A 12,664-nucleotide genomic window follows, 5' to 3' on the forward strand; every position below is an offset into this window, starting at 1 on the left:
AGGGAGTTTGTCAGTGTCCAACAAAACTACATATACATTACATAACCCAGGCATACTTGAAGGCATTTATATGGAAGATCTCCACAAACAGAGAACAGCTTATGCCAGGGTCATTCATTGTGCCGTCATTTGCAATAGTAAAATACTGGAAACCACCTACATACCTGGTTGAATAAATTAACGATATTTCAGTCACTCTGAAATTGGAGTCAAATGCAATAATTAAAAAATAAATAAAGGAAGGAAGCTCTCCATGAAGTGGCATGGAGTGATTTCCAGGCCATACTTTGAAGTAAGAAACACACATACTAGACCAAACCAAACAAACAAACAAAAGCTCAAGGTATCAAAGAGTATCTAGTGAAGATAATGGATTCTAATAAGCTGAGTGAAAAAAGAAAACCTATGTGATAGTAAGAGAGTAAGAGGGAGAAGGGGAGTGGGGGAGAAAGAGAAGCCCCCTGAGTGGTGGGATGCCGACCGATAAATGTGGTTGGAATGATAGAGTTAGATAGTCGTGACTTTGCAACCCCCAGTGTAGTAACAGTTTATGTAACGGTCATACATGGATGCTAAATCCTTTGGTGAAAGATTGTTGGGGAACAGGATGGTCACACAATCTCAAAGTACCATCCTACAGATCTGTGTCTTTCGTGATACAGTGGCAAAGACACAAGATCACCCAGGTAGAATTCTTGCCAAATGATTAAGCTGAGTCTAGTCACGAGGAAACTATAATATAAGCCCAAGTTGTGTGACAGCCTATAAACTACTGGTCTGGGCTCTTTAAAAATGTCCTGAAAAACCAAAAATTGCTGGAGTCTGTTCTAGACTAAAGGAGATTAAAAAGCTGTGACAACCAAATGCAACACATGGTTGTTAATTGGATCCGGGATTGGGGGGGAAAAAAAACAACAACCCAAAACTATAAAGGACATTTATTTATTTATCTTTTTTATTATGATCATTCCGTTCTACATATATAATCAATATTTCACTATATCATCACATAGTTGCATATTCATCCTCATGATCATTTCTTAGAACATTTGCATCAATTCAGAAAAAGAAATAAAAAGACAAAAGAAAAAAATTCATACATACCATACCCCTTACCCCTCCCTTTCATTGATCACTAGCATTTCAATCTAAATTTATTTTAACATTTGTTCCCCCTATTATTTATTTTTATGCCATATGCTTTACTCGTCTGTTGATAAGGTAGATAAAAGGAGCATCAGACACAAGGTTTTCACAATCTCACAGTCACATTGTGAAAGCTGTATCATTGCACAATCACCTTCAAGAAACATGGCTCCTGGAACACAGCTCTACATTTTCAGGCAGTTCCCTCCAGCCTCTCTATTATATCTTAACTAACAAAGGTGATATCTATTTAATGCGTAAGAATAACCTCCAGGATAACCTCTCGACTCTGTTTGGAATCTCTCAGCCATTATAAAGGACATTCTGAGGACAAGAGGGAACATTTGAACATGGATGGTCTATTCTATAACATTATATAAATTGATCAATGCTAAATTTCTTGTCTATGAACTTGTCTGTAACTATGTCAAATGATGTGGAGAAAAAGAGTATTCATCTCTATCTCTGAAACAGGACTCCTTTCTTCCCGCCCAGCTAAGATGGCGCCCCACCACACTGGTTGCTTTCCAAGACTTCCATTTCCCTTGTTGTGCGAGCCCAGAGTCAGTAGAGCAAGAGTAGGTGTGGGGCCCTCTCCTGGTGCCAAGCATTGGTTTTTGTGTCCTGTCCCTCACCAGAGAGGCATCCCAGAGCACCAGGCCAAGGGCCTGGAAACCCAAGTTCAAGTCCCATGACCTTGTAAAGTTGCTTCACCTCCCTGGCTTCCTTATTCTGAGCTGCAAGGTCTCTATGGCCTCATCCAACCATGATGTCTGTTAGAAGAAGCTGTCCTTGAACTCAGATGCTTATAGGGTCCTTTTAAGCTTATAGGGTCCCTAAACTGCCCTTTAATCATTGTTTTGGGGAAAGAAGGAGAGAGCCAGGTATGCATGGCGTGGGTATGCTTGTGTGTGAATGATGACCTGAAGTGGGACACCAGTGGGCAATGCTGTGGGAGGGGGGGTCTGCAGGCAGGATTCTGGGCCGGGGACTGTGAAGGGGCCAGGGGATGGTGAGATGCCTGGGAGCTGGTGGGGGCTGCTGTTTGGGATCTCATGGCCCCTGGGGGGGGGGCAGTAGGCCTTACCTGTTCCGCCTCCACCCCAGGCCCACGAGCGGCTGGAGGAGACGAAGCTAGAAGCGGTGCGGGACAACAACCTGGAGCTGGTACAGGAGATCCTGCGGGACCTGGCGCAGCTGGCTGAACAGAGCAGCACGGCTGCCGAGCTGGCCCACATCCTTCAGGAACCCCACTTCCAGGTGTGGGGAGCCAGGCTGGGGTGGAGATCAGGTGACAGCTGGGGCAGGCCACTGGAGCTGGCGGGAAGTTGGAGCTGGGATGGGAAGGGACCACCGGGCACTGCCCCATCACTCCCCCTCTTCCTGTGCCCACCCCAGTCCCTCCTGGAGACTCATGACTCTGTGGCTTCAAAGACCTATGAGACACCACCCCCCAGTCCTGGCCTGGACCCCACGTTCAGCAACCAGCCCGTGCCCCCTGATGCTGTACGCATGGTGGGCATCCGCAAGACGGCTGGAGAACATCTGGTGAGGGGGATGGGCAGGGCCTGGTGCGGGTAGGGGGTAACCAATGAGGACTGATCCATCCTGAGAGGGTTGAAGACTACGGGACAGCTCTGCCCGGGGAAGGGTGTATACTGACTCAGGAGACCAAAGACACCGCATGGGAGGTGCACAGGGACAGGTGTTAGGGCCCTTCATTCCTTCCACTTGCCCCTTTAGTGCCTCCTATATGTGAAGAATTTTGGGCAGGAGGATGGAGACCTGGGGAAGGGCTGGAATAGGGAGGTATTAAACCCAGTGGAAGATTCTGACTTGGAGCAGCTAGGGGAGAGGGAAGGACTCAGGCTCCTGGAAAAGCTGCAGACTTGGTCTCCTCATCCTTGTCCCACCACCCCACCCAGGGTGTGACATTCCGCGTGGAGGGCGGTGAGCTGGTGATCGCACGCATCCTGCACGGGGGCATGGTAGCCCAGCAAGGCCTGCTGCATGTGGGTGACATCATCAAGGAGGTGAACGGGCAGCCCGTGGGCAGCGACCCCCGCGCCCTGCAGGAGCTCCTGCGCAGTGCCAGTGGCAGCGTCATCCTCAAGATCCTGCCCAGCTACCAGGAGCCCCATCTGCCCCGCCAGGTGGGACTCTGCCCAGCCCCTCATCCAGCCAAGTACAAGGGCTGGCTGAACTACTCAGCTGCCAGGGCCACATCCATGGTGGTGGGCACCCACCTCTCCAGCTGCTATGCCCGAGGCAAGACAGGGAGCCTGGGGTGGCCACTACAGGTCTCTGCATGGTGCACGTGTGTGCACTCGCATTTGCTGTGTGCTATTCTTGGGAATGCTTGGGTGTGTGCAAGGAACATGTATGCATCCATGGCCTGGGGTACCTGAGTGTACAAGTGAGTGCCTGCATTGTGCAACATATGTGTGTGAACAGCATGTGTACAGGTGTCCTGGATGGCTGCCTCCTGGAGGGTGAGTTGCAAAGGTCAGGCTGCTGTACTCACCTCTCCTGTGGGCTCCCTACAGGCTGCTGCCAGCTCTCCCCAAGGGGGGTGGGGAGTGGACCTAGGGATCAGACCCTTATCTGGTTCCCAGGCCTCACTGGGTGGGGCCAGGGATCCCAGTCGTTTTATGAGTCCCTTTGTTCTAGGTGGGAAGGGAGGCTGGTACCAGGGAGGTGGCTGGGCAGGCCTGGAGGCATTACCCCTCCCGAGAGGCTTTGCTTGAGCCTATTGCATCTCTGATTAGGGGGGCAGAGGGTGGGATGTGTGACCCCCACCCTACCCCCTGCCCAGGCAGGAAGGGCATCATCCCCGCCAGTCTTCCCCTGCCCCTTTCCTTACTCTTCGCTGATCCCTGGATTCAGGTGTTTGTGAAATGCCACTTTGACTATGACCCGGCCCGAGATAGCCTCATCCCCTGCAAGGAGGCGGGCCTGCGCTTCAGCGCCGGGGACCTGCTGCAGATCGTAAACCAGGACGACGCCAACTGGTGGCAGGTGATGGCCCCTACTCTCCGCGGTCCCTCCATGTGTGGTGGTGGAGGGGAGCTGAGGGCAGACAGAGAGGTCCTCTAGGCTCAGGCAGATCTTTGTCCGGTGTCCATTCCAGGCATGCCACGTGGAAGGGGGCAGCGCTGGGCTCATCCCCAGCCAGCTGCTGGAGGAGAAGCGGAAAGCCTTTGTCAAGCGGGACCTGGAGCTGACCCCGACCTCAGGTATGGGGTGCCACCTGTCCCTGCCAGACACTCCAAGTCTGGGATGTGGGGCCTGCCAGGCCTCACCTGCTCATTTCCCTATGGCCAGGGACTCTATGTGGCAGCCTTTCAGGAAAGAAAAAGAAACGAATGATGTATCTGACCACCAAGAATGCAGGTGTGTGTTAGCCCCACCCCCTAGCCCCATTCTCCTCTGAGGTGGCATGGCGTAACCTCCCCCAGGTGGCATGGCCCCTCCCAGGGCACGGTGAATGTGCTCTCCTCTCTGGAATGCTGCCTGCCTTGTCCCCAGGCCCCTCCTAGTGCCCCCTGCCTCCCCTTTCTGCTGCCCTGGACCCAGCCTTCTTACCCCTGATCTTTCTGAGAGCCACCCCCCGCCCCGCCCTGTGGCGGCTGAGCAGTGCCTCCTCCTGTGTCTAGAGTTTGACCGCCATGAGCTGCTCATTTATGAGGAGGTGGCCTGCATGCCCCCGTTCCGGCGGAAAACGCTGGTGCTGATTGGGGCCCAGGGCGTGGGCCGGCGCAGCCTGAAGAACAAGCTCATCATGTGGGACCCGGATCGCTATGGCACCACAGTGCCCTGTGAGTGGGGGGGCTGGACCCCTGAGGCAGGGCTGGGCCCCTGGTGGGCGTCGGGGGCACCATAGGGCGCTCAGGGCCTCCCAGGGTTCTGAAGGCTGGACGGGGGGAGCAGGAGGCCGTAGCTGTGGGTGGAGGGAGCATGAGCACAGAGCAGGGGTTCTGAGCCTAGCTGGGCTCCCATTCTGGCTCCACCATGAATTAGCTGTGTGCCCATAAGCAAGTTATTTAGCTGTTTTGTGCCTTAGTTTCCTCATCTGCAAAACACTGCTGACTTCCATGGTGGGTAAGGATTAAATAAATTAATAGACATAAAGTCTTATAGAAGAGTGACTAATAGACAGGGAGTGCCCACTCGTACCTATGCTTACTATTGCTGCCTGAAAACAGGAGAGAATAGCACAGACAGAAGGGTGTAGCATTCACTAGAGAGAGAGAATGAGAGAAGCGTTATGAGAAGCGGGACAGGGGTGGACAGAGCCAGGTAGACCAAGGGAATAGAACCTGACCCCTGGAGGAGAATTAAATGAGAGGCAAGCATACGCCATCTGTGGGTGGGAGAGGGAACTGCAGGCTCAGGAGAGGCCAAGAGGGCTGACAAACAGGTGGCCAGGTGGGCTGGACTGGCCTTACTCTTTCTTCTCTCATGTTTTACTTGCCAAAGCCTGGTCAGTCCCAAGCTGGGACCCAAGTGCAATAAGGCTCTGAGTTGTGTATGGTCTTGTGGAAGACAGGGCTTCTCAGGGACAGAAGCAGCTGGAATGGTAGAAGCTCTGAGTTCTTGGAGGCAGGAAGCCTGAGTGCTGGCCCTGGGTCTGCTTTGGCCTTGCTGCATGACTTTGGCTGCACACTGCCTTCTCTGGGACTCAGCTCCTGTCTGTGTGCACTGGGCTGGACCAGGTGATCTCTGAAGATCCTTCCAGCTGGGCTTCTCGGGGCTCCATGTGTGCTAATGGTGAGGGTGAGGCAGTGTGTGTGGGAAGGCACAGGGCCCGGAGCTGAGTGGTACCTGTAGACACCTGCCCTCCCGCATGTGTGGCTGAGGCCGTGCAGCCTGCCTGTGCTCACTCAGCCCCACTTTCCCCTTAGACACATCCCGGCGGCCCAAAGACTCAGAGCGGGAGGGCCAGGGTTACAGCTTTGTGTCCCGGGCTGAGATGGAGGCTGACATCCGGGCTGGGCGCTACCTGGAGCATGGCGAGTATGAGGGCAACCTGTATGGGACCCGAATAGACTCCATCCGGGGCGTGGTCGCTGCCAGCAAGGTGTGCGTGCTGGACGTCAACCCCCAGGTACTGCACCAGCCTGCTCCTTCCCAGGGTCCTCTCCTGGTAGTCTGTTCCCTCCAACCCTCCCCCTTCTATTTCAGGCACTTGTCCCCTCAGCTACTGCTAGCAACCCAGCCCCCCCAGAACCTCTCTCAGCCCCCAGCTCCACCACTCCTCCCCTGGTCTCCTCCAGCTGCCGTATCCCCAGCCACCTACCTGCAAGCTGCTCCCCTACCATTCACCCCCAGGACTCATGTCCCGGAAACCCCAGGTAGCCACTCTCATCCATTTCCAGGCTGTGTTCCCAAGTCACCTCCAGTTCTCCTTCTTCTGGCTCCCAGGATATCGGTGGGGATATGCTCTACAACCCTGGTCTTCTTTTCCTGCAGGCGGTGAAGGTGCTGAGAACGGCCGAGTTTGTCCCTTACGTGGTGTTCATCGAGGCCCCTGACTTTGAGACCCTGCGGGCCATGAACCGAGCCGCCCTAGAGAGTGGTGTGTCCACAAAGCAGCTCACGGTGAGGGCTCTGAGGTATAGTGGGAAGGGGTTGGAGGTAGCCTGGGGTGGTGGGAGGCAGGCTCCAGCTGATGCAGAGAAGGAGACAGTGTCGGGGAAGGGGAGAGGGTCATGGTGGGCACCCATCCAAGGTATCAGTGAGATGGGACTTGGGATCCCCACTTTATAGATGGGGCTGTGAGGTGTGAGAGAGGAAGTGAAGTGCCTACAGTACCAAAGGAGTCAGGGACACAGCCAGTCCAGGCCGCAGGAGCCTTTGACTCCCAGTCCATGCTCTGTCCACTCTGCAAGGACCACAGGAAGTTGCAGAGGACCACTGGCAGATCCGTGGGGCTGAAGTGGGGTGAGTCAGGCTTGGGGCTGCTTACAGCTGGGAAATAAGTAGGGCGGAAGCCAGAAGCTGGGGGATGCAGGGCTGCTGAGAGATGAGGTAGTGTCAGGGAGATGCCCTGTCTGGAGGAGAGGCTTCATGCCCATGTTGCCTGACCCAGGGCACCGAGGGGTTGTGTCCTGCTGCAGCTGTCCCCAGAGTAGGATTTACAGGGCTGTGAGCTCTGGGTCCCTCTGCTGGCTGCACCAGGTACTGCAGCTCCTGGGCCAGGCCTTTGCTGCTGGCTGCCCTGGAAGCTCTGGGCACCTCCATGTGGCAACACACACAGCAGACTGCATTGCTGGGAGGCAGCTAGGCCAGCCCTAGAGCGTCTGCCTCAGCTTATTTAATTCAGCATTTGGGTTTCCTTCCCCATCCCCACTATTTCCTAGAGAGGTGTGTCTTGGCTGGGGTGGGGGTTGCCCTGGGAGTCAGACAGTAGAGGGTGACAGCACGGACTTGGGACTCTGCAGACCCTACTCAGCCACTGGCTGGCTGTGTGACGTCTTTGTCCCTCAGTTTCCTGTGTTGTAAACGGGGAATAATTCCCTTCTTGCAGGGCTGTAGTGAAGATCCCTGGGTTGAAAAGCGTTGTGGCATGTAATGAAAGTCTTTCCTTCCCTCCTTCCTCTAAGCAGCCATCTGTCCCTGGTGGCAGGAGGGGCTCAGCACCCAGTATTGTGGGCTTTGGGGGTGGGGCTGGATGAGACAGGCCCTCGATCCTCCTGACGATGGGGGTGAGTTGTGGGCGCTGACCGGCAAGAGGTGCCTTGTGCCCGGGCAGGAGGCGGACCTGAGGCGGACAGTGGAGGAGAGCAGCCGCATCCAGAGGGGCTACGGGCACTACTTTGACCTCAGCCTGGTCAACAGCAACCTGGAGCGGACCTTCCGCGAGCTCCAGGCTGCCATGGAGAAGCTGCGCACGGAGCCCCAGTGGGTGCCCGTCAGCTGGGTGTACTGACCCCGTCAACCAGCGCCTCGCCCCTTCTAGGTCGTAACCCAGAACCCTGAATCCATCCCCTTCCCTCACCCTGGTCCCAACCATGATCTTTGGCCCCATCCCTGGCTCCCCAGCTCTCCTGGGGAATGGCACCTAGTGGGTACTAAGGCTGGTTCCAGCCCAGAGGCATGCACTGCCAGGGAGGCGGGTGTTCATGGGGTACTCTGTGCCCAGGTGCTGCCCACTCCTGATGCCCATTGCCCACCAGACGTCCCTCTCTGAGGGCCAAGCTGTGCCCAGGACTGTGTCAGAGTCACCTCCATAATGCCTAGTTCAGCAAAGGGAAAAGCTGCTTTGGAACTGCATGGTCAGTGAACTCACTGCCCCCTGCCACCTCTCTTCAGCCACTTTTTCTCCTCTGGACCAGCATAGCCACCCCTTCTTGGGCCCTCTCACCTCTTATCCCTGTGTCCCATAGTGAGCCTTGGGCTGTTTCCAGGTAGCCAGGGGAGTGCATGGCCCACTGGGAGCCAGGCAGTCCTGGTGGTGGTGGTGCCAGCCTGGTGCCATCCTGAAGGCTGGAGGGGCCACAGCCTGAGCTGGTAGCTGCATCTCTTGCTCCTTCAAATGGGGCAGGGGTCCCAGGAGCGGACGCTGCCCGTCCCTCCCTCACCCCCAGCTTCTCACTGCCGAAGTCTCTCCACAAACTTCTCCACTGTGCCCCTGACCGGTCAGTGCTGCTCCCTGCGGGGTGAGACTGGCAGGGGCCAGCAGGCTCAGGCTGGGGAGGGTGGATCTTAGGGCTGAACCTGGCCACAAGGAGCCTGCTGCTAGTGACCGAAGGGCTCCAAGCTCTCCGAGACCATGTGGGGAACTTGTCTGAGCTCCTGTCCATGACCGTTGTCCATTTTGTTATTCTTTTGATCCAGGGCCAGGTACAACCTTGTGTCAGGGTCCCTCAGGGCTGCTGTGCCCCGCCCTGAGATGGCAGCAGGGGCTGTGGAGGGGACCTCGCACCCTGGGTCAGGGAGCATGGGTAGGAGGGTGTTTGCGGTCTGCCAGGCTCCTTGTCACCTGACTCCCGGGGGTGCTGTGCACACTGTGGGTTGCACAGGCCATGGCCTCCTGGTCTGTGTTTCTGGCATTGGTATGTGTTTGTGTGTGTGTGTGTGTATGTGTGTGTGTGTGTCAGGCCTGGTTTTGGGGGAGGAGAAATTGTTTTGCTTTGGAGGTTCCCCATCAGCCCCCATTTCTTATAAGGCCCTTCTCCCTGATTCCAGAGCCTCAGCCCTCCCCAGATGTCTTCCTCAAACCTCCTCTTCTTATGTCCCCCCACCCTAAATGCCAGCCCCCAGTGCTTGGGGAAGGTAGTTTTGTAGAATAGTAGAATCCCTTTTAAGAGAAGAATGCTGTCCTAGACTTCCCCAGTCATCTCATCCCTCACCCTTCTCTGTACTTCTCTGAGGTGAGCCCTGTCCTTCTAGGGGACCCCCCACTCCCCCAGCCCCTGTGCCTCCCAGTTCTCTGTCTCATCCGTCTTCGCTGCACTGTCAGCCAAAGCTGGCCCCTCAACCACTGTGTGCCCATTTCCTAGGGAAGGGGAGGGAGAGGAAACAGAATATTTATTACAAATGTTAGAAATATATTTATTATATTAGACTCTCATTTGCATACTATATGCAAATGAGATGTAAAGAGCAAGGCTGCTCCCACTTCATTTGCATAGCTCTGCATACACTTTATACATCTTTATACTCCTCTTTAGTCTCTGTCCGTTTTATCCTTGACGCAGCTCTCCCTTGAACTGCCCTCACACTCAGCCAGAAGGGACTGGAAGTGGGAGGAAAATGGGGTGTTTCCTCCTCAAGCTGACCTGAGGCCATGCTTTCTTTGTCAGATCCCACCTCACTCAGAGGACTGGGGAGTAGAGGCAGAGAACACTCCCTTTCACAACCCCTTTCACAGCCACCCCCTTCCCCCTTCCCCAGGGACTGTCATGATGGGGGTGGGGTGGATCTGGGAACAGGTCATCCTGGACAGTGTCCAGACAAAATGGGTGCCTTGTGGGGCAGCTGGCACCTGGCTCGTCACTGCAGATCCCCAGTGTAGCACTGTCGCTCCTGCTGATGCCCAAGGGGAGGGCTAGGCCCCTCCTCTCCTGTCTCTCCTCAGTCCTTCTTGCTCTAAACGGCCTCATACCTGCCTGGGTCCCACTCTGTGTCCATTCCAGGCCCCTGTCAAATGGGCAGGAAGGCTGTTAGGGTCCCCGCCAATGTAGGACTGGGGCTGATTTGACCCAGGTGTGGGCCCACTGCATTAGCTCTATGATCTCTATCCCCCTTTCCCAATGTAGACTTTGTCCTTGAAGGGCCTCAGGATACTGCGGACCCTGCCACCCACTGCCCACAGTCAGTCCCAGCCCTGTTGCCCCTCCCTTTCCCCCCACCCCTAGCCATCCAATTTTCGAGCTTTCCCTCTGGTTTTCTTACTTTTCCTTTGATTAAATGTTAATGCAAAGGCTTCTGGGCTCTGTTTGTCTTTGGTTGGAGTTGGGTGAATGGCGTTGGAAGAGGGTGGTTCAGAGAACCCTGATTACTGGGGAGCCCAACACAGATGATTCTGGAATGGAAGTTGAAACATGTCTTGTGTTCTTTGCGGGCTGCCTTTCTCCTCTCCTGTTCCTCTACACTCACCATTCCCAGATATGAGATGCTCTTTCTAAATGCTTGTTCCCAGTCCCTGGAGCCTGTGAGCATGTTCCCAGGGGCTGAGGAATTTGGGGCCTTTATAGCGAATCCACTTAGTTCTACCTGGAGCTTGCTGTGTGGCCTTCAGCAGGTCTCGGTACCTCTCTGGGCCTTGGGTTTGTTCTTTGCAAAAGTGTTGGGGATTGGGGGTGCACGGGTGGTTCAGTGGTAGAATGCTCTTCATGTGGGAGACCCGGGTTCAATTCCCGGACCATGTACCCCCTTAAAAAAAGTGTTGGGGATTTTCCCAGGGATAACACTAGGATGGGTTCCAGATAATCAACAGCAGGAGCCATAGAGAGTGGGTTGAAATGTCACACAGATGTCCCCATGGGATAGTGGTGGCAAATCCTTCCCTCCCTCCCTGAATTCTCGAGGGGGAGCCCAGCGGACATGCTACTCCCTCAGTAACACTGAGGATCTTAGGAGGAGGTTTTAGCAGTTCCTTTCTCTCTGTCATGACAAAATGTGGAACTGTCCCCCTTCCTTTTTTTCCTCCCTGTGTCCACTCACAAAGGGATGGAATAGGCCTATTTGATTTGGGCAGCTGTAGGGGCTTATATCACCCATTACACGGCTCTGATATGAGAACTGAGTATTGAGTATTGATCACGCCTATTCTGAAATGTCCCCTGATCACCACCACCCAATAGGTTATGTCCTAGGTCAGCTTTTCTCTGGGTTCTCCTGACCCCACCATGTTGCTGGGCCCTTTCCTTCTCTCTTTTTTCATCTCTGAGCAGCCTTCTTGCCATCTCCTGAGGTGCTCCAGGAAACTCAATATATCTCTACTAAACCTACCAACTCTGCACTTCTATTTCTGTCTTCATTCAGTGGTTTTCAGCCCTGGCTGCACATTACAATCACCTGGCGAGTTAAAACAAAACAAAACAAAACAAAACAAAAAGACTATTGCCTGGGTCCCACACCAGATCCATCAAATCTAAAGTTCTGGGTATATTAATCGGGAAAGGCTCACCACTGCAGTCATCAATCATAATATCTCAGCATTTCTTGCCCACATCACATCTCATGCAGGTTGGATGATGCTCTTGGCAGTGACTTAGGAATCCAGCCTTCGTCCATCTTGTGACTGTCATATTGACGAGTGGTCTCCACGGGCAAAAGAGTGGAGGTAACTGGCGCAGGGATTTTATGGACGAGCCCCCCTGCCGCCTACCATTGGCTAGAACTTAGTCACATGGAGCCAGCTTACCGCAAGGGGGGCTGGGAAATGTAGTCTTCCTTTGTGTTGAGGAAAAATAAACAGGACCTGGAAACAGGATGCAGCCAGTCTCTGCCCGACTGGGAGCAGACTCTGGAAAGTGGTATGTTTTCAAAGCTCCCCAAGTGTTTCTGATATAGCCAAGGTTGTCAAGAACCGCTGGTCCATCTTGGCCATACCCTTGAGGTGGGAGTCGGGGGAGTGTCTTTTTTTTGCCTGTAATTGGTATCAAGATATTTTCCTAAACAAAGACGGTCCAATTTCTAAAAGTAACTGTTGCAAGCTATTTTTTTTTTAATCCTTTTTTTCCCCTTCCTGGTCCAGTAGCATGTGATAAATAGGGCAGAATGGATTATTAACATATATATAGTTGGGAAAAAAGACCTAAAGAGGTGAAAGGGGTTGATCACTGTCACAGGGTCATCGTCAGAGCCGGGGCCAGACCTCAGGACCCGCCGCGTTCTCCCCATGCTGCCTCCCACAGATAGAGGCGATTAACTAGGAGCTGGGTGGGGGAGGCTGGGGCAAGAAGGCACTGATGGAGCAGGAACATGGGGGTAAAAAGGGGTATCCGTGAGGGAGAGGGTGGGAAACATGGCCACACCCAGAATCAGCTCCTCAAGACACCTAGGGACT

The 12,664-nt window shown here is 54.2% G+C and overlaps 1 protein-coding gene across 11 annotated transcripts in view; it reads left to right on the forward strand.

Annotated features, from left to right (window-relative positions):
• Positions 1–11,651, forward strand: part of MPP2 (MAGUK p55 scaffold protein 2) — a 33,545-nt gene extending 21,894 nt beyond the window's left edge. For 6 of the 11 annotated variants that reach the window (XM_077164233.1, XM_077164234.1, XM_077164239.1 and 3 more), the window contains 10 exons: positions 2,254–2,406; positions 2,545–2,694; positions 3,072–3,299; positions 4,033–4,164; positions 4,277–4,382; positions 4,471–4,539; positions 4,803–4,964; positions 6,051–6,253; positions 6,619–6,747; positions 7,901–11,650. In XM_077164233.1, the coding sequence (XP_077020348.1) occupies positions 2,254–2,406; positions 2,545–2,694; positions 3,072–3,299; positions 4,033–4,164; positions 4,277–4,382; positions 4,471–4,539; positions 4,803–4,964; positions 6,051–6,253; positions 6,619–6,747; positions 7,901–8,077 (1,509 nt within the window). In that variant the 3' untranslated portion in view covers positions 8,078–11,650. The other 5 variants (XM_077164232.1, XM_077164237.1, XM_077164229.1 and 2 more) reach the window with 5 other exon arrangements.
• The last annotated feature ends 1,013 nt before the right edge of the window (positions 11,652–12,664 follow it).

This window comes from Tamandua tetradactyla, chromosome 6 (genome assembly GCF_023851605.1).
Source record: "Tamandua tetradactyla isolate mTamTet1 chromosome 6, mTamTet1.pri, whole genome shotgun sequence".
NCBI lineage: Eukaryota > Metazoa > Chordata > Mammalia > Pilosa > Myrmecophagidae > Tamandua > Tamandua tetradactyla.